General features: G+C 37.3%; 1 protein-coding gene across 1 annotated transcript in view; it reads left to right on the forward strand.

The window, feature by feature from the left end:
- LOC104411336 (macrophage mannose receptor 1-like) overlaps positions 1–26579 on the forward strand; it is a 32219-nt gene extending 5640 nt beyond the window's left edge. Inside the window, 24 exon segments of the mRNA XM_010021730.1 lie at positions 1–93; positions 1014–1168; positions 2180–2293; positions 3467–3582; positions 4471–4619; positions 5492–5691; positions 7013–7140; positions 8412–8499; positions 9095–9239; positions 11467–11502; positions 11590–11796; positions 12308–12356; positions 13243–13340; positions 14215–14354; positions 15604–15718; positions 16375–16556; positions 17226–17328; positions 18639–18868; positions 20039–20204; positions 21561–21707; positions 22788–22904; positions 24042–24209; positions 25919–25948; positions 26335–26579. The exon segment at positions 1–93 is cut by the window's left edge and continues 31 nt beyond it. Of these exon segments, the coding sequence (XP_010020032.1) occupies positions 1–93; positions 1014–1168; positions 2180–2293; positions 3467–3582; positions 4471–4619; positions 5492–5691; positions 7013–7140; positions 8412–8499; positions 9095–9239; positions 11467–11502; positions 11590–11796; positions 12308–12356; positions 13243–13340; positions 14215–14354; positions 15604–15718; positions 16375–16556; positions 17226–17328; positions 18639–18868; positions 20039–20204; positions 21561–21707; positions 22788–22904; positions 24042–24209; positions 25919–25948; positions 26335–26579 (3221 nt within the window).
- The last annotated feature ends 901 nt before the right edge of the window (positions 26580–27480 follow it).

The raw sequence follows: 27480 nt of genomic DNA on the forward strand, positions 1-27480 counted from the left end.
ATGCTCTGACTTCATGTAAGAAGCAAGATGGAGATTTGGCAAGTGTCCACAGCATTGCTGAATACAGCTTTTTAGTGTCACAGCTTGGTTACTGTGAGTATATACGTAGGCCCATGTTGTGTTTGCCCCATCTGTAACGTAAAAGCTGGGCTTCATATTAAATATTAATGCTTTCTCTGAGATGTCACAAGTGGAAGACTGAATCTAACTTATGGGTGCTCTTTTATGTTGTTGCTGTTGCATAAACGTAGGAGTATATTTATATTCATCAAGGAATAATCTACATTGTAAAATGTTATAAAGCAGAAAAAGAAAACAAATTGTATTCCTTACAGAGACACTAAAGATAACTAAAAATTGCACTTTGGGCACCTTTATTCTATGTTCAATATCTTCAGAACTGAGCTCCAAATTCAGAAGAAATTTAACTTCTTGCTGAGATTAAATCCTCTTGGTGAGGTTAACCACTTGCTATATATCCTTCTAAGAAAAGAGTATGTTTTCACTTCTGATTTTCCTTGGATATGTACTAACCAGTCCTGACACTTGCTGTACATGCTGGACTTGGTGAACGCCCCTGGTGGCTTGTTACAAGCCCTCTAATGCTTCCCATTAAGGAGATGTATTGGCAGATGTCTTAATGGTTTGGGCTCAGTATGATCTCCTGAGAGACGTGACAAAAGCACTCATTGTCCTACCCTCCATGATAGAGATCATTCTGTTATTCTGAATCTCAGATACTCAGAAAGTTTGCAAAAGTCCTCTTCCAGCCATAAAGAGCCTTATGTTTATTAAACTCAGCATTTCTGTATGGAATCTGAGGCCTTTTCAGTACAAACCAAGACATCTGTCACTGCAGATCTGAGAGGAAACCAGTATTTGTGTTAAAGCACAAAGACCACCTCTCATGTACCACATGTCAAATTTAGAAGTCCCTGTTTGTTCTGCACAAGAAAATGTTCACCATACTGCATAGCGCACCATAAGCAAACCTATTTCTTTTCCTGCTTCAGATCCAACAGAAGAACTATGGCTGGGTCTGAATGACCTGAAGACTCACTTTTATTTTGAGTGGAGTGATGGGACTCCTGTGACATTCACTACGTGGCAGCGTGGGCATCCAAAATACACAAGTGGTCTGGAGGACTGCGTTGTTATCAAAGGGCAGGTATAACCATGCAGTCCTTTTATAGTAATGCAAACTAATAACTACATCAGCCTGAAATCACTTAACATTATATGCTTATCCAGGAGTCATTCTATATCTTAACTTAAAATAGCTTTCCCTAAAAATTTGGCATGAAAAGGAAATTCATTTTCCTGTCTGATACACCATTATGCCCCTCAATGTCACATCACCGAGACATGGCATTAAGCATGGACAACTGGCACCAGGGCATGTTTCTTCAGCTGTGGCATAAGGAGAGCTCTAATACCTGCCAAATAACTAACCTAAAATCCTGTAGTTGCTTGACTCATAAACTTCATTTTCTTGCAAGAAAAGCTTGTTTGACACATTTACGTGTGTGCACATGAACACACATAGACACACAAAAAAGTGTCATGAATTTTAAAAGAAACAAATTGAAAATGCTGTTTTGAAGGAAATGCTGTTATTGAAAGAACTCTGATATCATAGAATAATGTTGATATTTGCCAGTATTAGGCATCAATAGAATCGATCCTAAATCATATTGGGGGAGGAAATTAGATTTTATTTTTTGTGTAATTCCTTTTTTATAAGAAATCAGTAATCAGATTCTTCTCTTTGATGGATAAAACAGATTTACTTCAACACGCTCAGATGTGTGTTATTTCAGTCTTATTGCTTTTTTTGTAGCATAGTGAAATAATCCTGCTCTAAATGCAGATCCATTAGCCCCAGATGAGATGTGTCTTTACAAAACTTCCTATTAAATAGATAGCTGTGATAGCAAATGATTCTGAGACTTCAAGATGTTGTTTATTTCCTTCTTTCATCTAAACCAGTATCAAAAGGATCAAAAAACCAACCCTGACAGATCTGGTTCTTTTACAAGAAAGATCTCCAGCAATGATCCTATAGCCTTCCTAGGTAACATTTCAGTAGGCCTTGTAGTGAAGAAAGAGGAAAATGCTAGTTTTCCAATGTTTATGAATGTCTCTTTTTTACACTGATTTCTTCTCCCTGATATTCTAGGATGGATACTGGGCAACTGATGTTTGTGATAAACAACATGGTTACATCTGTAAAAAGAAACCTTCATTACAATCCTCTGAAAAAGAAACCATTGAGGACCCAGGCTGCCAGAAAGTAAATGCTCTCTCATAAATTAATTATATTGGGAAAAATGAACAGGAATTAATTTACTGTTTCTTGCTTCTTTTAGAGTCTTTCTATTTCTATCTTCTAGAACGCCTACTCTTGAGGAAACCTAGTATTATCCTACTAGTAATTTACTAACACATGTTCACTTTTAATTTTTGCTCTGAAAATACGCAGGAAAGTCAAGATTCATTTTCATTTACATGAATTCATGTACCTTTCCCTCCATTCCCAGATGAACCGCCCTGTGGCTAAATTACAAATATCTTTTAAATCATAATTTTACCACTATTCTCTCTCTTTATGCTATTACCCTGACAATACACTACCACATGCTGCTTTGTCTCTTCTATCAGATCGGTTGTCTATTTATAGTCTTTGTAAAGTCCTTACTATGTAAGAATGATAAAAGAAACAAAATAATTTTGAAACAGAAAAGGAGCAGCTTTCCTGTACCCTGTTCCTACTGATGGACTACTTAGTTGGCTTTTGAGTCATACCAGCAGGTTGTTTTTTTCCAAACAAGAAATTTTTCCAGAATTGACCTTTTCAGAAAATCTTATTGGTCAGCACAGGTCTCTCTAAGAGCAGGAAGAAGCAGGAGTGTTCTACTGATAGTCCTTCTTTCTACCTTTCCCACAAACAATCACTGACTGGACTCCTTTTGGCTCATAAAGTCTCCTCGGCCATTGTACTCAGGGATGGCAGGGGCAGCTTTGGGGAACTGTGCTTGTGTGTGATTTCATTTCCATATTACAGTATTTTTATATTTCATTATGTCAGGTCCCACAGCTCTGGAAGACTGGAGCTGCAGTTCCCCCTTGGATGAATCACAGGCTCATTCTGGTGCAGTCTGCATAAATCCCAGCCTGAAAAGCACTAGCAAATAGCACAGTCACAGTTTTCTTTGAAAAGTCATGTACATGTGAAAGAGAAGGAAACAAAGATCTCAATGCCATCCTTTAAACAAAAAAGGCCTTCTGTAGGAGCAAGCAGCAAAAAAATCCCAGTTTTAGTGTGTTAACAGATCAGACCAGTCACATCTTTTTTAGCTTACCTGCAACAAGTTTAACATTGAATATTTACACACAAAAGAGCAGAGCTAATTTCTGTATTGAAATATTTTCCAATTTCACATTAAAAACCTTGTATTTGTCACAGGGTTGGAAAAGATACGGTCTTCACTGTTACTTAGTGGGTTCTGCGCTTTTGGTGTTCTCAGAAGCAAATAAGACATGTCAACAGAGCAAAGCTTATCTAGCTACGGTGGAAAGCAGGTAGGAAAAAAAAATCTTTTTTTATACTTCTAAATCAGTGCTTCTGATGGACCAACTTTCAAAACTTGTCCTGTTTTTGAACTCTTTAAAGTGCTTTATCAGTTCTTTTAAAAAAATTTTTAGTAGTAAGCCAAATAAAATCATCCTTGCAGGGGAAAAAAAACTAAAGCAGACTCAGTGTTTAGGGCTTTCTACTTGATCTATTATTCCCATTCTGGGGGGTCTTGAGTTAAACAGTTTTCCTTTATCCTTCAATTCCTAATTAAAGCATCTTTTTGTGAGGTTGTTATTGTTTGATTGGTTTTGATGTGTGTTTTTTATTTGTTTGTTGGGCTTGTTTTGTTTTCTGTTGCAAAGTAGTTACTACCATTTTCATCTATTTATGATAGGAATGTTTTACCAGAAATATTTTCCTACACTACTTTCTACTCCAAATTCTGAACAAATGCAGCAAATCTTCCCTAGGACCTATCGCACCACAGGCAAATGTATAGTCTCCAACCTACCCATACGTCAGTCAGGCTTTGCAGGTTTCATGGCTTCTGAAGAGCATGGCTGCTTTCAGAGATGATGGCTAGCAAAGCCAACAATTTGGTCCCAACTTGGTGGTCTGTTTGAGGCACCTCAAAGATTTGGAAAGACATGGAAAATAGTAGAATACAAGTAGAAGCCCATGTGAGTAGTTGATTGTGACATTTCACAGAAGTGAGTGGAAAGAAAAAAGTTGTCCCTCACCAAATTCTTTTGACCACACTTGAAAGACTGATGAGGTTTTGCCTACACTTGCCTAGGGCTCATGCTAAGCACAATAACGATACCCCTATTTGTACCACTTAGATTAGTATTGCAAGGTAATAGATGGTGAAAGAACACTCTCTTCCACTTCAGAAATGAGCAAGCCTTTCTGATCAGTCTGACGGGGCTGAGGTCTGAAAAATATGTCTGGATTGGTCTCTCCAACACAGAAGAACGAGAGAGTTTCAGGTGGACCAGTGGTGAAGCTCCTCTCTTCACACACTGGAACACAGCAATGCCAGGTAAGCTCTAGACAGGCTCAACCCTTGTGATAGGAGTGCAGCTGCAAGTCATGCAGCCTTTTGCTTTCCATTCCCTAGTCTTAGAAATAAGAATAAGCACTTTCTTTTGTGCTTGTAGCTGCAGGTGGCCAACACCATCAGACCTTGTGTTTGACACCAGTGCAACAAGCACCGTCACAGCTAAGTGTCAGGTGCTGTGTAAGTCAACCACCTGCAAAGTTGTACAGAAACAGATTTTTTCTGTGGGACAGACTGAAGGCGATACTCTGCAGGAATTAACAAGGTCCATGGGCTCCTTTGTTTTCAACTTTTTAAACACCAGTTAACAACAACTCATCAGATTGAGAAAATAAAAATTATTATTTTAACCCACAAGGTGCATATTGAGCAATCAGCAGTGAATGCCCAGTTGTTTTGCATGTGCATTTCGGCAAAACAGGTTAGCATCTGCATGGAAACTTGCCTTCATGCTAGCTAGTTAGGCCTTAAAACAAACTTGTCCTTGATATCAGCCTTCTTGAAATTTAATTACCTGGATATTGAGAACCTCTAAGTAGTTGTCAGGCCATCTGCTACATATGTAAATAAAATCAAGTGCCATTTGCCCTGTGATTTCCCTGAGGTGGCAAGATAAGGAAGATTTGTATTCTAAAGCTGAAAATCTCTGGTTTTAGCAAACGTATCTATGAGACTCATTGGCCTATATCTGGGCTCTGGCAGGAGGCATTAAAAATAATTTTATACCCCGAATGGTTTGTAATCTGCATGATCTGCATCTTCCTTTTTATAAGTTTCTGTGAATAAAAGCAAAGGTCTCATTTCTTTTAGACAGAAACTAAGACTTTGGTTTTACTAATTTCCATATCACAAAGGAAAAGAGCAAGGCTGTGTTGCCATGGAAACTGGAATTGCAGCTGGATTATGGGATGTTGTTAGCTGTGAGAAGACAGCAAATTATCTTTGCAAACAGCAGGCAACAGGAATGGTGCCTCCTGCTCCACTGGTACAGGTCCCTGCAGCTGGCTGTGCCGAAGGCTGGGATGGAGCCGCTCAGACAGATTCATGCTTCAAAGTAAGTATGTGTCTACTTTCACTGTGAGCCTGAGCATGGGGCAGCCCAGAGGTCAGTGCCGTGACCACCAAGGTAGTCAGGGACCAAGGTGCTGGGTCAGTTTTTGGGAATGATCTCTATGATATTCAAGAGCAAAAGAAAAACCCACAAGAAAATCCAGTGAATATAATGAAAGTCAACAGTGGATAACCTGAAACAATGAAAACAGAGTCATAGAAATATGCTTTGTTCTATTTAAATGCCAGGTGAGAGCCTCACCTAATTTGTTTGCTTCCAGGAATTTGGAACTTCAGAAAAGCATAGCGTTGCATCTCAAGAGCTGGCAGTGTCACTTGCACAAGACTCCTGTTGCCAGGAGAAAAAGCATGGAAACCTGGCCCCCTGTCAACCTTTTCTCACATAGCTTGTGATACTTTTAGTGATACTTTTAGGTCCAAGTTTAGTTTGACTTCAGCGACTCTTCAGCAAGTAAAGATTTGGGCATTCTCTAAATTTAGCTAAAAATGCCTTAAAAGTCTCCTTTCTGAAGAGAAAAAAAAAAAATAAAATAAAGAAAAGGCAAAATAGATCAAGTAAAATTAAAGACACAACAATGCATTTCAGGTCTTTACAAAAATATCTCACTTTCTTTCTTGAGACTTTCTGCCTGTTGGGAGGCCAGAGATGATTCTAACCCTGTATTTTTAAGGGTCTCAACTCTGTGTCACACAATTATTATAACTAGCATTATTGGTTCTTCCAATTACCAAGTTGTTCACCAGAATGTCAAGCATCCAGTTCCTTACTTCAAGAACGCATGTACTTCATAGTACAAAGTGAAGATATTTGTATGCTTGCACCACCATACAAAAATCTCTTCCTCGGCCAGGGTCAGCACCTTGCCAGACAGCTTTCTCCATCCACACTATCCTTTCTATTCCAACATATTGACTTCTCTCTACCTTCCATTTCTCAAAAATCTCCTGCTTTCTACTGCAAAATACCACAACTGAGCTATTCCATTTTTCTTTGAGCCTTTCAGTGGTCGAAGTTCCAATTATGTTATGAATTATCTTTTTTTATTATATTTATACATTGTGATAATTTTTGTCATTCTTAGATACCTGTGCTACTCTTGCCTTATTTTAAAATAGAGTACACCAAGAAAAGAATACTTACACTTTGCATTACTAATGTTTAATAATATAGGTCTTGATAGACATTATGTTGTCAAGAATAAAGGGGTGCTAAAGTGATACTGATTTTAATTACATAATTACATATATTTTTATGTGCCAAAATCTGCATAGTTAGTAATCTATTAGTTTTATTTTCTCAATAGTTTTTTGTGAGAGAGGGAAATCAGAAGAAATCTTGGTTTGAGGCTGAAGAATTCTGTAGAGAAATAGGAGGAAATCTGGTCACAATCAACTCAAGAGAAGATCAGATTTTATTATGGCAATTAGCATCGTAAGTACTTGCACAACAATTCTTTTTCATGTTCATGCTATGTTATACAAGAATTCCTTAAAATATATGTGGAACTGGGCAAGTGAGTGAATAAGCACAAAATTTTAAATTAAATTGAGATTTTTCACTTGGAAATATCATCCTGAAACTTTTATAAAAAAAAAAAAAATCTTTAATATTTCAAAGAAAGCTTGATAGTTTTGAAATTTTTATCACTGGTTTTATCCTGCTTGTTCTCCAGATCCTACCAACTCTGTACATGTTAGTACCATTTCTGAAAGGGAGACAATAATATGTTCAGCTCTAACTGTGCCTTTTTTGAACTGTTGTGATTTATATTTTAATCAATGCATTTGAAAAACCCCTGAGTTAATGTGTAATGTAAACTAAAATCCAAGGACTTAATGTGGAAAGTTTAGGACTATAAACTGAAGACTCCTGAAATCAATCAGGAATTTGTTTTATTTAATTTTTGCTAGTACTGTAGATGCCATGTTTTTCTCACAATGTGGAAAATATGGCATTATTTCCCCTCAAAATTAGACTACTACATTCTGTATTCTGTAATATCAAGACATCTCAATGACACATACTATATAGCTATTTATCCAAAACTGTTTCACTTAGTGATGTATCTACATTTAATTTTTCAAATAGATTTAAAGCAGTCATAGAGAACAGTTTTCGTGACCTCACCCTTCATTTGATTATTTTTCAGTATTGTGAGATGCTGAAAGTGTTTTTACTTGTTAAGTCTCTTTGCTTTAGACTATGAAATCATTGTGGAAGGAAATCTTTGTGTTATGATGTAGTGAATGAAATAGGACTATTTCATCAGTTCCATAGGTACAAGACAAATTGCATGAACTATTAAATAAACTATATAGGAAGTGCCAAGAAGCAAATCAAAGCAGTTGAAGAATAATTTTTCATTAGTAAAATTGTATTATAGCTCTCTGTTGATGTTTTGCTTTTACTAACACCTCTGTCTGTAGGCTGCTGCTATAGCCAAGAACTGTTTTGTAGCCACAAGGATGGGATCCTGAGGTAGGTCTGTGCTACATCACAAGTACAGCAAGTCTTGTCCCAACACAGAGCTCTATCGAGCCCCTTGACAGAGCGCAGGTAGTGAGCCTGGGTATGGGCCACCAATGAAGGAGCAGCTCCCAGCTCAGATGTGACAGAAAGCATCATGTTTCTATGCTTACCAACATTGATATCACGGTCCCTCTTTCTGCACTCATGTATCTATAGTGTATAATTTATTTTAGGGATAAAGGACTGCGCGCTCAGGCTTTCTGGATCGGTTTGTTTCTCTTAAATCCTGATGAAGGATTTGCCTGGATTGATGGTTCCCCTGTGAGTACTTATTTGCTGGATATTATTTGACTTTCTGCCCTTTAGAATACAGATTTTTATATTTTTATGTTTTTTTTCCAATCTCTTTAAACCTTCAGCAGTGCACGGCAGCCATTTATCCGTATCAGCTGAACAACTGCAGTGCTTAGCGGTTCCACTGTCTTAACACAGTACTGGAAGGACAAAGTTGTCTCTGTTTCATCCCTGGTACTATGTTATATCTCATCTTTCACAGACCATGCTTTTAGCTCTTCACAGCATCCCCAGCTGGGCACTGCTGTACGTCAGCACAGAGAAGGCAGGTTTCCACCTTTCACAAAGCAAGATAAACAAGACTCCTTCCATGCATGTTTTCCCTCCATCACACAAGTGCTTTTCTATACTGTGTAATTTTTACACCTTCTCCTGGGATTCATAGGGAAAGTGAGCTTATCAGCATGACTTTCACAGCCCTCTCAGCCCTATCTGAACTCCTATTGATCCTATAAACTAAGTACTTGAGATGATGAGATCCTGAAGTTGTGTTACAATGGCAATCTCAATTACTTCTACTCGGTTTAAATTGCATAGTAATTGAGATATATTTCCAACATAGGTAATTTATGAGAACTGGGATGAAGATGAACCTAACAACTATGAAGGACTTGAACACTGTGTTATGTTTAATAAATCACCCAAAATGTGCTGGAATGACTTGCGCTGTGAACGTTTACTTAATTGGGTTTGTGAAACAAAAAAAGGTATGATGACTTGCCATTTAATTGAAGCAATAAACTCACGTTCAAAAGCAAATTTTATGAATTTAGACAAATTGAAAGGAAAAAAGATACTGGGAATTGTTCATTTTAAAATCAGCTGCAGTGAACACATAAAGCAATCAGAATAAATTGAGTTATTTCAATTGTACTCAGAGGAACTTAAAGATGTCCCTGTTTATCTCTGGTTTTATCTCTTTCTGCAATGGGTTGAATAAATTTACAAGGCAGTACTTATCCCCTCTCCTTTTATCTCCCCTCTGTATTTCTATCTGCTTCAGGCTAACCTAGGAAAGCCAAAGATGCAGGACACCAGAGTTCTCTGTACAAAAGAGAAAAAAGCTTTGCTTCCTACTGTGAAATGAATAGTGGGAACAAAAGCAAGAGATCAGTTGCTATAGAAACCAGCAACTCTGCAAAAGAGGTCAAAAGTAGAGGCTGGTGTAGCCTCGAAGGGCTCCTGCATCCACCAGCTTTGCCTGGGAAGTACGGCCCTAACGCCAGGCCTCCTACACCTGGTGACAGGGCACAAAATGGACCAGATGGACACGTGTTGGGGTGTCTGCCAGCAGGAAAGAAGGTCTCCATGGGCTAAGGACCCCAAGTAGTAACCAATAATGAAAGAAACTGTTTTGCTTGCTCAGTCCTACTTTTATATCTCTGCTTCCTGGTTGTAAACCAAGTACTTGTATGCATCTCCATGGAACAGGAGATCCTTAAAAGCTTCTTGAAATTAAAAGAAAGTTGAATGAACACAGGGAACTAGTAGGAGGCACAACTGGGAGGGGAAGGGAGAAGCATTTGCACAAAAAAGCAGTGAGTATTTGTAATATTTGATTACTCTGCCAACAAACTGTTGCGTTGAATAGGCACCATGCTAACACGGAAAACTTGTGTAATAGAAAAGGAAGAATCATAGTTCCCTTGTGGGTATATTAGTCACACAAATGCACCATCAAAACAATGACTTTTGCGTACCAGCTTGAAGCAGTACATCCTGTGCAGCCCTTTCTGGTATGCTGAGCACTGCTGCTTTGTGCAGATGTGGCTCTCTGCTCTTGGTGGGATTACTCAAGAAACCACAACATAAAGACTCTGATCAGTTAATCTTGATCCTAAATGACCTTTCAAAAGTGAAAAAAAATAGAATTAGATCTTTTTATTGTGCGTCTATATTATATGATCAACATGAGTGTTAATTCCCATATGCTCACTTAAGACGTGTTTATTTAGATACTCCATTTTCTGAAAAACAGGGAATGTTATGTTAGGATTAAAAAGTAAAATAAAAATGAGATTAAGAATGTAAATTTATCATTAAGATAGCTAAATTATTTTAGTTCTATTCTTCACTCAGTACTTAAGAATAAAATGTTTAAAAACTCCTAAGAGAGGAATTTTAATAGTTTTTTCATTTGTTTGCTTATTTCCCATCTAAACTATTCCTGTTCCATCAAATCACAGCAGAAATGGAGAAAGATAAGAACAGAAGTAGTAGCTGTTGTGAAGAACAAGATAACAGGCATCCAAATGAAAGCAGAACTACCTTTGTGGAGCTATAGGTGGCTCTAGGAATAGCAACAGGTTAATTGCTTCCTCCTGGTCCTTCCTGTAATCAAGAGTTTGGGATTGGTATCTACTAGCTCTCCAGGACTGTTAAAACCAGATTTTCATAGTAAAACCCAAGCCATCAGGATAGGAGGAATGCATCGAGACACAGGAAATTACATGCAGTATTAACAAAATACTAGCATTAAGCTTTCAGTACTTGTGAATAGTTTACTACTATGTAAGTAAGCTTGAGGACTTACTATATTGGCTGGATTATGTTGTTTGGCTCTATTCCCATGAATATAAAATTCACAATAGCATGTGAAGTAAAAATACTAAATAAATTTTCAAATTGATGTACGTGTCTTCTACAAAGTGTTTACTGTACATCCTGGATTGTTTAAGACAGTGTTGTTGGAGATACATATATATGCTTTAAAAATACATATTTTTCACTAGATAAATATTTCTAAATTATACATTTTTTTAAATTTAATCCAGTGGTATTTGCTCTAAAATCTTGAAAATACATTAAATAATTCATAGTTCTTTTTTTTACCCCCTTCTCTATTATACAAAACATTTGCAACTGCATAAAGCAAACCTCTCTGAATTTTTTCTGTGTTTAGAATGATGCTCATGATGATCCTTTATTTTACAGGTACACTGCTAAAACCTGAACTGAACTACAAACTTGGTAGGATATTTTTCAAAGAAAAATTTACTGTATAGTTTTCAGACTTTGCACAGACCAGATATGAATGTAATATTCTTTATCTTTCAGAATATCAAGCCACCCGTGGTGGATGGATTATATATGAAGATAAGCAGTACTATCTCAGCAAAGAACATGTCCATATAGAAGAAGCACAGAGAATTTGTCAGAAGAAGTTTGCAAATCTTGTTGTCATTGAGAATGAAAGTGAAAGACAATTTCTATGGAAATATGTAAGTACTAAGCCAATTAATTATAGTTGGATTCTGAAGCAGAGTAGCTGATAAAGTAAATGGAACAGCCTATGAATTTAGCTCAGCTTGAGTCCTGAGCTATTGCCCTACATTATTTATTTATGTAACAATATCTTTGTCCAGGACCTACACAGAAATTACTATTGCTTTAAGTAGGTAGAAGAAAAAGACATGCAAATGTTAAAGATGCAGCAAAGAGTAGTTCCAGGCCCAGGCTTCTTATCTCTTCTAAGACACATAGTATTCAGCACCGTGATTATTGCTTTCCTGTGCAGTTTTCCTCACTCCAGGATGTTTCCCATATCCCTGTGCTGGCTTGAAATCTGGGTCTGAACCTGCCCAAGGCTCAAGTACTGGGAGAAAACCAAACCAAACCAAACCACAAAAACCCCCACCCCCACCCCTCGTCCCCCAAGAGGATAAAAAAGTCAGAGGCATGGTTAATGGGCTTCCAGATTTCTGCTTGCTGTTGAGGAACTGTTTAGTGTTTAACTGTTCATCACTTTTGTTTTAGATTACCTCAGAAGTCAGAGTGGGATCATATTTAATTGGCTTAGTTGTCAGCTTTGATAAGAAATTCAGGTGAGTAAAGGAAAATTGGTAATGGACAACAAATAATGGTGATTTCACCTCGCTCTATGGGAGCATTCATGTGTGATTTCATTTCACGAGTTAATAACTTGTGTAACTGACCTCTGGATAGTTTTCAGGAGAAGCCTTAGATCAGAAGTGTTAAACTCTTCTATAGCTAAGGACAGAAATGTGTTTTCCTTCCAAATCTGGGAAACCAATACCTGTATAAGTTCGTGACTAAATACATCTCAATGTCTTACACTGAGAGAACTGAGTTAAACAACTAAGCAACCCTTCATAAGTAGTTGAAGGGAATCAGCTAATTTTAGGATGTTATTCTACTTTAGACATCAACCTTAGAATGAGATTAACTCTGACCAGATCTCCAATGGTTAGAGAGGAAGCCCACAGATTTTGATAGAATGTAGGTGTAAGGGTTTAATCAGACTAATGCCAACTTATGTGAACTTGAAGCAAGAAGTGTAAACAACATCTCGCCCAATAGCTTTCTGAGATTGCTGGTAGGGAAGTTGTTTTAGAAATGTGTCTGTAGAAGGCTTCTAGGAGGACACCATTCTGGGATGAAAGGGAAGTCTGTGCACTGGTGATACTTTAGAGTTTCAGTCTTGTCCAAGTAATAAGAAGCTTTCCCTTTGAGTATGGCATTGTTTATCCCACCTCTGGAAAAATGAAACACTGATGGGACTTGAATGTGGTAGTACTAAACAGATGAAAAGCAGCAGTAATGCTGTGGACATTTTCTCTCCAGTATATGAAGAGCCATTGCCCTCTTGTCACTGCTAATACCTTGCTTAGCCCTTTACCTCAACAGACTTTGTAACTACATGACTGCTAGAGATCTGTCCGGCAGCCATTGTCTCCTTCTTCCTTTCAGCTGGCTGGATGGGACTCCAGTGAATTATGTTGCCTGGGCTTCAGAAGAACCCAATTTTGTGAATAATGCTGAAAACTGTGTGGTAATGTCAGATTTTGGTAAGTAAAACAACAATAAGAAATATTTGGTTGAAAATTTAACATCAAGAACCCAGATGTTTGCTACATATTTAAATTTGAGGCTACCCTACAAATAGGTAGTTGAACAATACTGACAGCTTTTGAGAACAAGTATGCTGAGGTTTGTAGTGGCTTAAGCCCAGCTGGCAACTAAGTACACCACCACCCCCCACCTTCCCTTCCAGTAGGATGGAGAGGAGAATCAGAAAAAAGGTAAAACCCTGAGGGTTTAGGTAAGAAGAGTTTAATAAATGAAATAAAAGTAAAATATAATAATACTAGGAAATAGAGGAAGGACTAAACAAGTGTTGCATAATACAGTTGCTCCCCAGCCGCTGACCAATACCCAGCTCATCCCTGAGCAGCAATCAGTCCATTCTGGATAACTGGACATGACATGCTGTGGTATGGAATACCCCTTTGGCTAGTTTGGGTCAGGTGTCCTGTCTCTGCTCCCTCCCATCTTCTTGTGCCCCTCCTCACTGGCAGAGCATGAAACTGAAAAGTCCTTCATCAGGGTAAGCATTACTTAGCAACAAATAAAAGATTGGTGTGTTATCAGCATTGTTCTCAGACTAAAGCTAAAACACAGCTCTGCACCAGGTACTAGGAAGAAAATTAACTCTATCTCAGCCAAAACCAGCTCAGGTTTAAAACCACACCATCACTATTAGGAGACAAAACACACCACAGGGGAAGGAGAAGTGTATTTGGGTAAATGTGTACATGGCAACTGTTTCACCTCCCTCAAGAAGGTTTCATGTGTGCTTTATGAATACTGTCTGGGGATGAATGCTGTAATGGTGGTATGAGAGTTTCAGACAATGATTCTCTGTATTCCATTTATTTACAGGCTTTTGGAAAGTTGTAAACTGTGCTGAGAAAAATGCCTTCATCTGTGAAAGGCAGAATTCAACGTACTCGGGATTTGCTCCTACTGTAGTTCCATTTCTGGGAGGATGTCCTGAAACTTGGCTTTTGTTTAAGAACAAGGTGCAGTATCAAATCTCAGCCATATTTAGGAAATTTGCTAGAGGTAGAGAAAACAACTATTCCCTTTATCTCACTATTTAAATTCTCTCACTTTGTGCACCAGTTTATTCAGTGGTATTCTAATTAGCAGTGTAGTCAATTTTCATATCAGCAAGTCTGTATCTAAATCTAAAAAAAGTTGAACTGGAGTGTTTTAAGTTACAGTTTTTGTAAATGTCCATGTACTTTTAGCCATATTTACTTTTTCAGTTTCTAGAATTTTCTGTTTATTTTACTCCATGGAAATCCTGTTCCGTTATCCTTATCTCTATGTCTAAGTCCCCTTTTCTGAGTAACAGAGACAAAAAAAATGAAAGGTCACACTTTTCATATGTGGTTAGCTATAAAGTACTCAAATTGAGTAACACAAGCATCAATAAATGTCAAATGAAATATAGAAAACAAGCAAGCATTGTTATTTGCTAAGTTAAGCAGAAGTACACCTAGCCACATGAACTTAGAAAAAACCCAACAAACAGACAAAAACCACAAATCCATCCCACAGTACAAACAATAGGAAAAGTTTTTGTGCATTCAAATGACACTAAAATGGAAAAGCAGCATATGCCACTGACAAACCATGTTGTCTGTCCCTCAGAAAATATACAACCACAAAACCAATTTTTTTACACTGGCATTTGGGGAAAATCCCAATGGGATGCTAATACACTTAGGGTGTATTAGAGTGCTCATACAAGCTCAGGCTTTAGCTCTGCATCTGTAATACATAACTGAAAGAACTTGACCTAAGACATACCTGATCCAACCTGTGTTCTCAGTCAGGAAATAGTTTCAATCCCTCAAAAATTCTACTTTTCAGTAATGTTTAGTGTGTGGTGCCCCTGCCCATGGCAGGGGGGTTGGAACTAGATGATCTTAAGGTCTTTTCTAACCCAAACCATTCTATGATTCTGTTACCTGAAACCTCTATTTGTGCACCTTGGATAGCCATTTAATTCCTCAAAAGCTTTTGGAGGCTGCCCATTCTTGCCAAACACTAACATTGGACAGCCCACAGGTTTGTAAGTGTTGTGCACACACATCACTGTGATTAGCTGGGTCTCCTTCTTAGTGGCTGAAAGTGTACACCTTTCAGCAGATCCCCATCTGCCGCTCTTTACATGCAAGGACTAGAACTGAATTAATCTAACCCAGTGGGTCTAATACTCTTTGCCACCTGAAATTTTGTTTATTCCTTTATTCCCCACAGTGTTACAAAATATTTGGATCCAGAGAAGAAGACAGACTGACTTGGGACTCTGCAAGAAGTGCTTGTATAGAATTAGGGGGAAATTTGGCCTGTATACAGAATGAGCAAGTGCAAGGTACATCATTTAAATCTTTTGGTACTAAGTATGAAGCCAGCACGTCTCACTGTCTAATGACAAGGCCAAACTAGCCTCTAGATCTGTATAGCATAACCTACGAATGAAGACTTGGAGATGCTTGGCCCAGAAAGAAGAATGGAGTGTGATATTACGACACTTCCTTTCTCTTGACAAAAGCATCATGTGGAGGGAACAGAATAGTCTGTTACCCGTGGCCTTGGAAGATGGGATGAATAGTAATAGTTCATAGTAATGAAATGCCTACAGATATTCAAGTTAGACAGTAAACAAACATCCATCAGAAATTACGTATGTGCAGTTGATGTTAACTTGGGGAAGACTGATTAATCCTTTTGAAGTTCTTTCTAGTTCTAATTTCTACAGTAGTTCCAAGAAGTCTGTATTATTTTTATTTAAAAAATTAAAAAAAAAAAATATCCTTTTGGTTTCCCTTAATGAAATCAAAATGCTTCAGTTCAAATACCAATTGTAATATTTCTCTTTTACCATTATTTGAAAGTCTAACAATACTAAACTTTTTTTTTCCAACATTTTTTAAGTTGTTTTATTTGGAATTTGGTTTAAACTGAATTTGAAGAAAGGCAACTCCTCAGCTATTCTCCTTCTATGATCTTTTTTTTTTTTTATAACAGCCTTCTTCACCTTCTACCTAAAAGATGTTGCCAATGAAACATGGGTCAGACTGAATGACGTTAACAGAGAGAGTAAATACATTTGGTCAGATGGAAGAATTTTTCGCTACTATAAGTGGGTAAGAGGATTCCCATTTAGAGATAAATATGTACAAGTTGACTGGAAGTTTATTACAATACAGGTAAACAGAAAAAAAAATCAGAAAATAGGTCACTTAGATAACATACTTAGAGTAACTGGCCTGACTTCTGTCTCAAATGTATATCCTATATATATATATCTATCTCCTTTATTTCAATGGCTTAAAGCAGAAGGCAACTAAGTATTTCAGGGATCAAGTTTTTCAAGCTGTAGCCAGAGATTAATGGGCCTGTTTAGAGTCTACACTTATTGTCATTCCTTTGCAGAAGTCTAGAACTGCAGAAATGGAGAGTTGTGTTATAACTGCAACAATTAATTAAAATTACCAGAATTGTTAGATTTTACTGAAAATATTCAGTATTACTAGCTGGGATTCTTACTTTGTTCTGTTGGTTTTCCTTGTACAGCATGAATCCAAATGAAAATTCAACAAATTCAGTACAGATTACCTTAAGATATATAGTAAAAATAGCTTTGGCACACTTCAAGAAATTTTAGTAAACTGACAAAAGTTCTTCCAGTAATCTGCCAAGAAAAGTACATTTGCCTGAGTTACATAATACATTTACTTTCCAAGAAACAATAAATGAAAATAAGAGCCAGAAAATGAGAGAAGAAAGCTATTAACTTTGTCTCCTAATATTTCTATTATTTTGCCAGACATTTTGTACTTTATCACCTATAATATTATTTTTTTATTTTTCCCTAGACTGACTGTATTGTAATGGTGAAAGAGTCTATACATGAAGCAAGGTACTGGAAAGGTGCTGACTGCCAGCATAATAAAAGCTATATTTGCCAGATGGACAGCAGTAAGTTTTATTTTTCACCTTCCTTCTTGGAAGACATTTACTGAACAATCTGACTGTATGAGTCCTCAGTTGTAACTGCCTGAATGTGCCTGTAGCATCCAGGGCAAAGGAACTAGGGCTACTTTCCTAGCTCAGGAATTCCAGACTCAAAACCTGTTTTGTGATAAGGATTATAGAAAAGTTTCATCTATACAGCCTCTCCCCTACAAGCATACCCACTGATGCTCAAAGAGAATGACTTCACCTACGCTGCAGACATCTACACTTACATCAGTTGCCTGCGCATGGCGAGTAGACACTTAGAAGGCAGGATTCACCTGCTTCATTGTGAGGCAAATGTCCAAAACAGGTTGTTAGAAGAGCTGTGCCTTCAAAATATCTTTTTGTCTATCGACAGAAAAGTTTAGCCACTTATGCTTTACCCAACTAACACAAACTCTCACGCATGCTCCTCTGGGGGTTAACTAAGGTCAGTTAAACAGGTTAGTTTGCTTGTCAGTCTCTAGCAATGCTTTTATATCAAAAGACCAGGAATAATCAGAAGGGCAAAAGTTCTAGTTTTCTTCATGTATCCTTAGGGTGGGAGATGCATCTGGAACACAGGAACAGAAACAGGGAACTGCAACTAAAAATACAGGAAGAAGCCACAGCTGGGTCAGATTTTTCATGGATCTGCTCCTTACAAGTGCAGAAAGCTGCATAAGGGCATCACTAGCAAAAACAATTGCCAAAGTGTTCTCGATACTGACTGAACACGAAGGCAATCTTTTGTCCTTTTTATCTGTCCATGTCACTAGCTCTAGGTCTTTGTCTTCTACTTCTGTATATGTAACTATAGTTTCCTTTTTCACTTCATCCTATATGCAAAAGAATTAGCATCAGAGTCACAAACTTTGCTTAGAATGAAATTTATCCCTATTTTGAGACTGAAGTGTGGAGATCCTGGCACTGTTCTTGGCCTTGGGAGGAATTTCACCTACATTGTGGGAGGGGGACCTAGAGAGCTCTGAGGAGATGATCGTTGTGTGCCCAGTATTCATATCATTTCATCTGGTCCAGTGTCTGCCTAGAGATACACACAGCTCATTCTCTCCCTAATCCCTAGTATAAACAATAAATTTATTGTTTATAGTCAAAAATAATTCCAATTTACCATTAAAATGTATCTCCTGTGTTTTAGGTAACAATTTGATGCTGGTGCTGCCACACTATAGTCATCTGTTACTCAAAAGTAATACCTCTGTTCAGGCAGCTAATAATTTTTCACTGTTTTTTCCCCTTCCTCTCAAATTCATACCTTTTTCCTGCAGAGCCTGAACTGTTTCATTCCACAACTGCTCCAGTTTCTGACTTCATCCATTATGATAACAGCAGTTATTTAATCATTCCTTCTAAAATGAATTGGGAAGAAGCAAGAAAAGCCTGCAAGGAGAAATCTTCAGAGCTTGCCAGCATTTTTGATTATTACAGTAATACATTCCTCCTGCTGCTGGCAGTGCAATATGGCGAGCCCTTATGGATTGGGCTCAATAGCAATATGGTAAGATTAATCAATTTATAGGTGGTGCAGTTAAAAGCTATGATTGGATTACTATCAACAGAGAGAATTGTAGCATGAATAGATTTAGGATCCTAGGACTGGTGGACAGCACCCACTTCATTTAACTTCATCCATCTTAAATCATTAAGCTTCATCTTAGCCAATAGAGAAGGATGGGAACCTCTGACAGTGCTGGACTCTCTTTACTAGTTCTATGGGAATCTTAGACACTTAGGTAAAACTACCTGGTTAATTTTTAGGTGGCCATTTTTAGGAGAGGGTCTAAGGCACCAACAGGGTCACTAAGGCTAGTGCCTTGTGATCATCGGCAGCTATAACTTTTCCATTGTTTTTTGTTTAGAAGGCTTCACAGGACATACCATGTGCCTCTGAACACCCTCCTTGTTACACCTGCTATGTCCCAAAGATTAAAAGCAGTAAAAGCTATACTGTACTAGAAATGAATGTGGAGTTCCAGGTCTACCACTGTGTAAGAGAACTTGAGTGAGCTCTATGACTGAGTGCCAAAATGAGCTTCAGCTTCTCTAGTGAATATGCAGTTGTTCTTTGAACTGACTAAACTACGTTGATAATAAAAAAGAGCTCTTTCATCAGTAATAAGCTGCTTAACTAGTAATTGTTTTTACTAATTGTGATTACACACTGACATATAAAAAAGCAAAATATGTGTAAAATCCAATATCTCTAGGGATAACTTACAATAAATGTTCCTTAAAAATAGCTTTTATTATATAATGCAGCAGCACTCTAATAAAACCTCTTAGAAGGCTACATTGTCTGAGCCAATTAACTTGTTGATTAATAATACATACCTCCATGATTCTAACAGTGCCTTTCCCTAACAGAAAAAATGCTTGGTCTTAGAATTTATAGGTGATCAGTAATCATCAACCTTGACATGAATACTTTGACTCATGCAAGCCCATGGGACAACTCTATCCAAAACTATTTCAGTACAGGAGGCATACTGCTGTGTCTTACTTTTATGCTGCTGAGTCCTGATTCAATTAAATTTTAACAGTAGTAGCACAGATATACAGACTGAGTTCTCTATGTCACTGTGAAAATGTGCATTTGTATAAATCCACTTACCAGAAACAGCAGATAAGAGTGTAGAAAAATTATGTTAAATGTCTGTTTCAATTTTAGAGTCATGGCTATTACAGATGGACCGATAAAAGGAAAATAAATTTTTCAAAGTGGTACTATGGAGAACCAAAACAAAAAACAGCCTGTGCCTACCTAGATCTCGATGGGGCCTGGAAAACAGCACCTTGTAATGAAAAACATTTTCCTGCCTGCAAAAAATCTGAGGGTAAGCTATGGCAATGACTTCTGGTTTTATGGCAGAAACCTTGCTGTATCTGTTCTGACCGAAATACAAATTTTTAAATATATATATAAAGGAATAATAAGCCTGAGTATGCAATGTCAATACCTTTATTTTGCATAAACAATGTTTTATTTTAATGGAGTTGTCATTGATCAGCCAAGAAACTGTCATTTTAGTGGACTAGGTGATAACGGCCATAGGAGTTATCTTACATTGCAGACAGACAGAACGTAGAGATTATGGGAGTGTTAAACATTTCACTTCAAGTCTAGAATGTGAAACTTTCTGCTGGCAGAGATTTTGTGGGAAGGACTGTAATCAAAAAGTCCACTGAGTATAAAATAAACTTTATTCCTTCAACATAAGACGCATTCATGCACTGGTTACGGCTTTACTATTACTGGATTCTAAAAAGTGGGGAAAGGAAGAAGAGTTGTATCTGGAGGAAAAAAAGAGCCTGTTATTGTCCCAAGCAAAAAGTTCATACTTCATAGTGATTCTGTGGGTGTCACTGAGAAGTGTTACAAATTAAAAGCTACAGCAAATCTTAGGATGAGACTGAGCCTCTTTGCTTTCTCATTTGTGTTAGAGCAACTGCTGTTATAGTGACACAAGCTTAATGGAAATTCGCAGTTTCTTTTGATCTGGTTTTGTGTAGTTTTTCTTTAATTTCTTTTCCAAACCATACTCTGAACTTTATTCATATGCAACTTTCATTTTAAAAATGCATGTACTAATTGACAACGTTACCGTTTCCATAATTTCATTGCTTGCAGGAAAATACGGGGCTACTACATAAATATTCAAGGATCTGCAGTGTATTCCATGCACTGTCAGACTTAAAGCTGTTCAGAAAATTTATATAAGGATTATTACCTTGAAGGAAATATTAAATGGGAAATTTCCACAGTAAACTGTGATTTAGATTATTATTTCATTTCAAAACAAATTGTTATTTGAACCTCCTGAACGTTTGGGATTTTTACTGCTTTTCTTTTTCTGCTTTTTACAGTATCTTTTTATTTAAACAGATTTCTTGTTTATAACAAAATAAACTAGAACCAAAACCCCTTGAACACTCAAACATCCTGGAGACAGTCCAAGTGTGATGTATTTGGTAACACAGAAGAGCGCAGGCTCACATTGAATCATTCAGCTATGACTGAGCAGTTCTGCTCCTCATTGTCACACTTGACATAGTTGCTGACAATTCTAGCACTGTGTGCCAGAGAATATTTTAAGCACTTTTAAGAAAGGGTTTTTTAAAAAAACTTGATTTCTAATCTGAAGAGCTGCAATCCCTACTGAATGAAAGCATCTATATCTCACTTCTTCCAGATGTACTTCCTTCTGATCCCCCACAGGGTATTGGAACGTGTCCTGAATCTGATCACATATATTGGATTCCTTTCCGAAGCCACTGCTATAACTTCAATGTCAATCAAATGAGCTGGGCTCAGTCTGTGACTCAGTGCATTCAATCAGGTAATTATTATTTTTACCTAAAGATAGGATTTCAGTCTTGACATAAAGTAAACTCACTTGAAAAAACACTTGAAAACTAATGCAGAAAAATCTGCACATGCTAAAAGAAGGAAATCAGCATCACATTTACTTTTCACCATTGATGCTGTTTGCTTTTCAGTTATGTTGAAATTAAGGTGATCAAATTTCTTATTTTTTTTTTTCCCTGGCTGTGCTTGATTCTTGTTGTATTTCTTCATTCACAAAATTTCTTCTTTTAGTAAGATTTTAAAATTACTTCTTTCTAGGCTCATTCCTTCTTTTCTCTATCTGTCCCTACACAAGAGCAGAAGTAAATATCATAATATCAATCACTTATTTTTAACATGGGGGTATGATCCAAAAAGGGTTGTACCTACTGCCTGAAAGTCCTCGCTTCAGCAGCAGAGCTCCCTGGCAGCCTGCAGAGCCAGGGGAAGGCAAACACTTTCTTTCCCCTTTTTGGATACAAGTGGTCCCAGCCAAGACCATGAGCTGCTCCTTGGCACTCTTCCACTTACGCTGCTGGATCATCAGCTACCTCATCCATACTTCAGGAGGCTGTGAAAGAGAAAGGGAAGCACTATACTGCCCAAAATAAATTGATCCTTTTGTTTCATAACTTTTCAGATCCTCTTAGCCCTCTTCCTCCACTACCATTGCCAGAAAAAATAATACTTCAGTTTTAGTTGGAAATCTGTTTGCTGTGCAGTATTACATGCTACATAATATCCTGTCAGACCATGAAGAACAAATAAACATCTGCAGTACCTGTAAAAATTATCCAGTCACTTGAAAATAATGTGCACTTTGCCTGATGTTTAAAAATCACCATCTTCACTGTGCTTTCACATCTTTCATGTCTGATGACACAACTCACAGTTGGTGCTGTTCCCCTACAGCTGAACACTGCTTTCTGGTCTCTATTTCCTTGCTTACTCCTTACCAGCAGGAGAGGTTTTATTATTAACCTTATCCTATATTAAAGGCTGTCATTACAATATGCCACTGACTTCTATGGCAGAGGATACCTCCAGTCATTTTCTGTTGGTTTTCTTGTAGGTGGTGTGTTAACTTCTGTAGAAGATCTGACTGAATCAAACTTTTTAGCAGAGCATGCAGACTTACACACAAGCAAGACAAGTGGCTTTTGGATAGGAATATACAGAAACGTAAATGGTAACTATTTTAACTTCTATAAATAACAATAAATAGACTTCATTAAATAGACAGAAATATGAATAAGATACACTGTTGTTTTTAAGGAACTAATTGAAGTACAATAGAAGCTAGTTAAAATCAAAAAGATAGAATGATAATATGTAATCTAAAAGTATTTGGAAATTGGTGGTGTGAAAGGATGCAGAAATTTGCTTGCCTTCAATTATGGGTCTTGCATGAGTCCACCAAAGGGATGCCACCATGTGGGTTCTGCCTGAATTCAGATATCCTGTCTATATCTGGTTCAGTAGCTTTGCTATGTGGATGAAGTGTTAGGAATGTGTGATGTGGAGAAGTGTTAAGAATACCTTTTGAGAAGCAGAACACAGAAGATAGTGTTCTTTAAGAAAACAAGATACAACGTTCAATTTCAGCTTTCTGTACCTGGGGCAATCATGGGCCTCATTTCTAAATTCAAACAATCCAGAAAGTGCTGTAATCAATGATGGTTTTGCACAACTGTTATGGTTGCAGTGTCCTTCATAGAGGACCACAGACTATGATGTATCTGTCCCACTGACCTCAGCCCTGCCTGGGGACGTCTCCTATTCCTGGACTGTGAGAAAGCCTTTCCCACCCAGTTTTCTCTATGCTCTGGTGGGGAACATGGCTGGCTCTCATCTTCTCGTGGCTGGGGAGCACTCACGTGGGAGTTGTGGGTGTCCAACCAGAGCCCGCAGCATCAAGCTGTTCTAGTTTAGTGTATGCAGAAAATTAGGCTTTACAGTAAAAGTTGCTTTATTTTCAATGAGTATTGATGAAACAATAATTCAGAAATTAAAAAAAAAAAGTAAAATCCCAGTTTCATTTCCTTTCAGTTTGCAACTTTAGTACCCTAGACAAAAATATGAGCATATGTAAATTAAACTATTGGAAATGGAATAGAAAATCTGCAAACCATAATTTGGAAAAGCAAATTTACAAGAGAATTTAAAGAAATAAAATGCATTAGAAAACAATCACAGATAGAATCTGAAGAAAATAGGATTGCATTATTAGGCTAAGTAAAGTAATAACATTAATATGAATATTCACTAATATTAATGAAGGTCTTTGATATGGAACTATTAGTATTACTACTAACTTTTTCAACAGGGCAGCTGCTTTGGCAAGACAACAGTGCCTTAGACTTTGTCAACTGGGGTGAAGGACAGCCCTTGGAGGACCAGCTTGACTACTGTGTGGAGTTGTCTGCGTTCTCTGGCTACTGGAGTATCCTTCCTTGCTCTTCTCAAAGGGGTTTTATTTGTAAGAAACCAAAGAGTAAGTGCCTTCTTTAATAGTTGCTCTTGATGTTTATGATCTCAGTACTAATAGCACATACAGTCATTACAAAAGACATCACCTGTTTCAGCAGTCAAAAATAATAATATATAGTTATCTTTTTTGTCTGTTCTGTTCATAACTTCAGATTTTCTTGCATTGTGTGATGAATGTTCAATTAATAACTAAAGATGATCAATATTTTCTTTAAAAAATTTTAAACTCCTTTGTCATTTTGCTCCAACATACACGTGTACTTTCCTGTTAACGTTTGTATTCACTTTCTATGGGACAATGATTTGCTTTTCTTCCCCTTGCTGTACTATGATACATGCTGTTCCAGAAAGAGATGGATGAAGCAATTCTATTTAAATAATAACAGAAAGGAAGCATGATCCAGAGAGCATATAGTGACCTTTGAAAATAGTAGAAGTGGTTTTGTTAGCTTTTTTTTTTTTAATATTGTGTTTCTGTGTAACCGAGTACCATCTGCTTTGGTCAGGAAGCAGAAATATCAGAATATCGTGAGTCAAGCAGCCATGTGGTATTTTGGAGCTTAACTGTTAATGCTGAAAAAAAAAGTACTATTTCCTGCCCTGTTTCACAACCCTGAGGTTGGGGATGTTGTTGTGGTTCTGTCCTTTTCCCCCACCCGGAGCAGGGCTGCAGCTGGTGGGGAAAGCAGCCATACACATTAGTAGCGATGTCAGACCATTTTCTGAAATGAAAAATTCTCGGTTTAGTGCAATTCCTGGTTTTCTTTGGATAGTCAGGGCAACAGACACTACAGAAAGCTCATTCTTTGTTACCAGATATATTGGAAACACAGAAAGTCCATGTCAACACATACTTGTTTGATGGGTTTGACTGTAAGCGGCCCCTATGTGCAGTGCCAAAGTACAGAGAATATTCCCTGACACAGGTTCTCCCGTAGATTAGTGTTTCAGCACAAACCAATTTTACATTACAGTGAGCTCTGCAACCTTCTAATGGACAATTTAACAGTTGCATTCCTTTCCTGCTCACAAACACACTGGAGCTCAATGTGTTGATGTGCTTCTGCAGCAGCAGCCCAGCTCCTGGTGCTTCCTAGGCTGGGATACACATCCTGACTATCCCTGCAGCTCAGGCTGCCCAGGGGGAAGATCTGTTTTTGCACTGTTCGTCCAGCACCGACCCAGCACGCCTGGAAAGACCTTGCAGATGGCGCCCTCTTCGCACAGCCAGGAAAAACTGCCTTTAAACCTTGAGCTTATAATTATAGATACAAATAAATGATGGTAAATTGAAATCTGCTGGGTCTCAAAGGAATTGTGTGCAGTACAGGAAAACTGTCAAATATCCTCAGCACTTGATCAAGTTGTCTGCAGTCTCTGCAGGCATGGAGAATCAGCAAAGAGGGCAAGATTTATTAACTAGAGAAGAGAAAGTCCATTTAAACCAGTCAGACACTACCTGCACTTGGAGATTCTTTGGTTATTAAAAAAGCAGCAAGAAGGGAGCTTCAATATATAAACCAGCAGTTTTATTACAGTGAATATCAGATTAAAAATCAATCTCACCTTTTCATCTCTGTTAATTTAGCAAATATGTTTCCATAAGAAGATGAGGTAATCTTGGTGCACAGTCCTTTTGTTAACATGAAACTGTCAGGATGAAAATGTGACCTTTTTAGATTTTAATCAAACATTTGTCTTTATTTTTGACAGTTATTCTTAAAGCAGCTGCAAATGTGGAAGGTAGAATTTAATTTTACTTCCTAATAGTTTCAAAGAGACACAAAAAGAAGAATTTGGTGGGTTTTATGATTTGGTATTTATTATTTATTTGTCTTTTATATATTTATTTATATTGGCTTAATTTACTTAGTTGCCACTGAATAATTTACCAGTACCAATGAGACACTTAAGGCATCCCAGGAAACTAAACGCTTTGGTAAACTGATCACCCTCTCTTTGCTCCTTCTTTTGCATGCTAAGATATATGAGGGGTGCTGTCACAGAGACATTATCATAGATTTTACCCCGGTAATTAAGGGGGAACTTAGACCAATAATTTTCAGTATCCTTGTATTTATTTATGGCTACAGTACACCCACTTCTATTTGCTTTGTATTTATTTACAGACGCCAGAAAGGACAAAGCACATGGTCACGTGAATATGTGGATACTACTTACTCTGGTCCTCATCATTTTAGTAGGGATGGGCTTCATTGTTTATTTTTTATTCAAGATCAAAACTCAAAGTGAGACTGAAGGAGAGACAAGGCGGTACAGCACAGCACTAGAATACAGCTGTGCCCTAACTGGAAGGGATGGTGAAAGTGATTCTACCAGCAACAAAGGAAACAGTGAACACAGTGTTGTCTAATGGAATAACACAGCTGGACTATATGGTTAAGCTTAAAAAAACATATCTAGCTGGAACAAATGTAATCTTGAAGAAGTTACATGCACCTAATAGATATTATGAACTAAAATTAGCAATTATTCCTTTTTTTGGTAAGGATTAAGAGCTATTGCTCTATGCTCTTCAAAAAATATTCTCATGACAGTGTGACCCAGAAATGTATAAAATGGCTAATTAAACAAGCATGAAAAACAAAAAAACTAGTGGGAATTTAGATTTAAAATACCCTATTGTTCTCTCTTTTTAGAGCTATGTGGCAGCATCACATACAGTCAAGCGTAAACATACAGTAAGCACTCTCTCTGCAGAGCACTCAGCCTGTACATTGAGGATGTATGTCACCATAATGTACTGAAGCATTCATATTGCTACTCAAGTAAATCTGTGTTTGGAATAAACAGAGATTTACATGAACTGTTTTTCGCTATTACTGCCCGTCTTGCACTCTTTACACAAGTATCTTCCTTCCCATAGTACTGTAAGTGAAATGCAAATACTTGCCCTTCATTCATGGCTTCAACTTGGATTTTGCAGTACAAGTAAATCTTTGCAATTTATTTAAATTTATTTAAATATATGCAATTTATTTAAATTTAAAACATAGTCATATTCTATAACTTTGAATGGTTTTTAAGAATTATGAATATAGGACTATATCAATAAAGTATCTATATATTACGTGTATATTACATAATAATACTTCAGAGTTGTTTAATTACCAGTTGAAGATGTTATATGCTGTCGTGATCTAATGAATCATTTACTTTAAGACAGGCTAACAGGAGAAAACACAGAATTATGAACAAGGCATGTAACTATAAAAAGTAACATAAATAAACTATAAAATAATGTGGATGACAGA

The sequence above is a fragment of the Nestor notabilis genome, unplaced genomic scaffold, assembly GCF_000696875.1.
Source record: "Nestor notabilis isolate BGI_N333 unplaced genomic scaffold, ASM69687v1 scaffold4399, whole genome shotgun sequence".
Lineage (NCBI taxonomy): Eukaryota > Metazoa > Chordata > Aves > Psittaciformes > Psittacidae > Nestor > Nestor notabilis.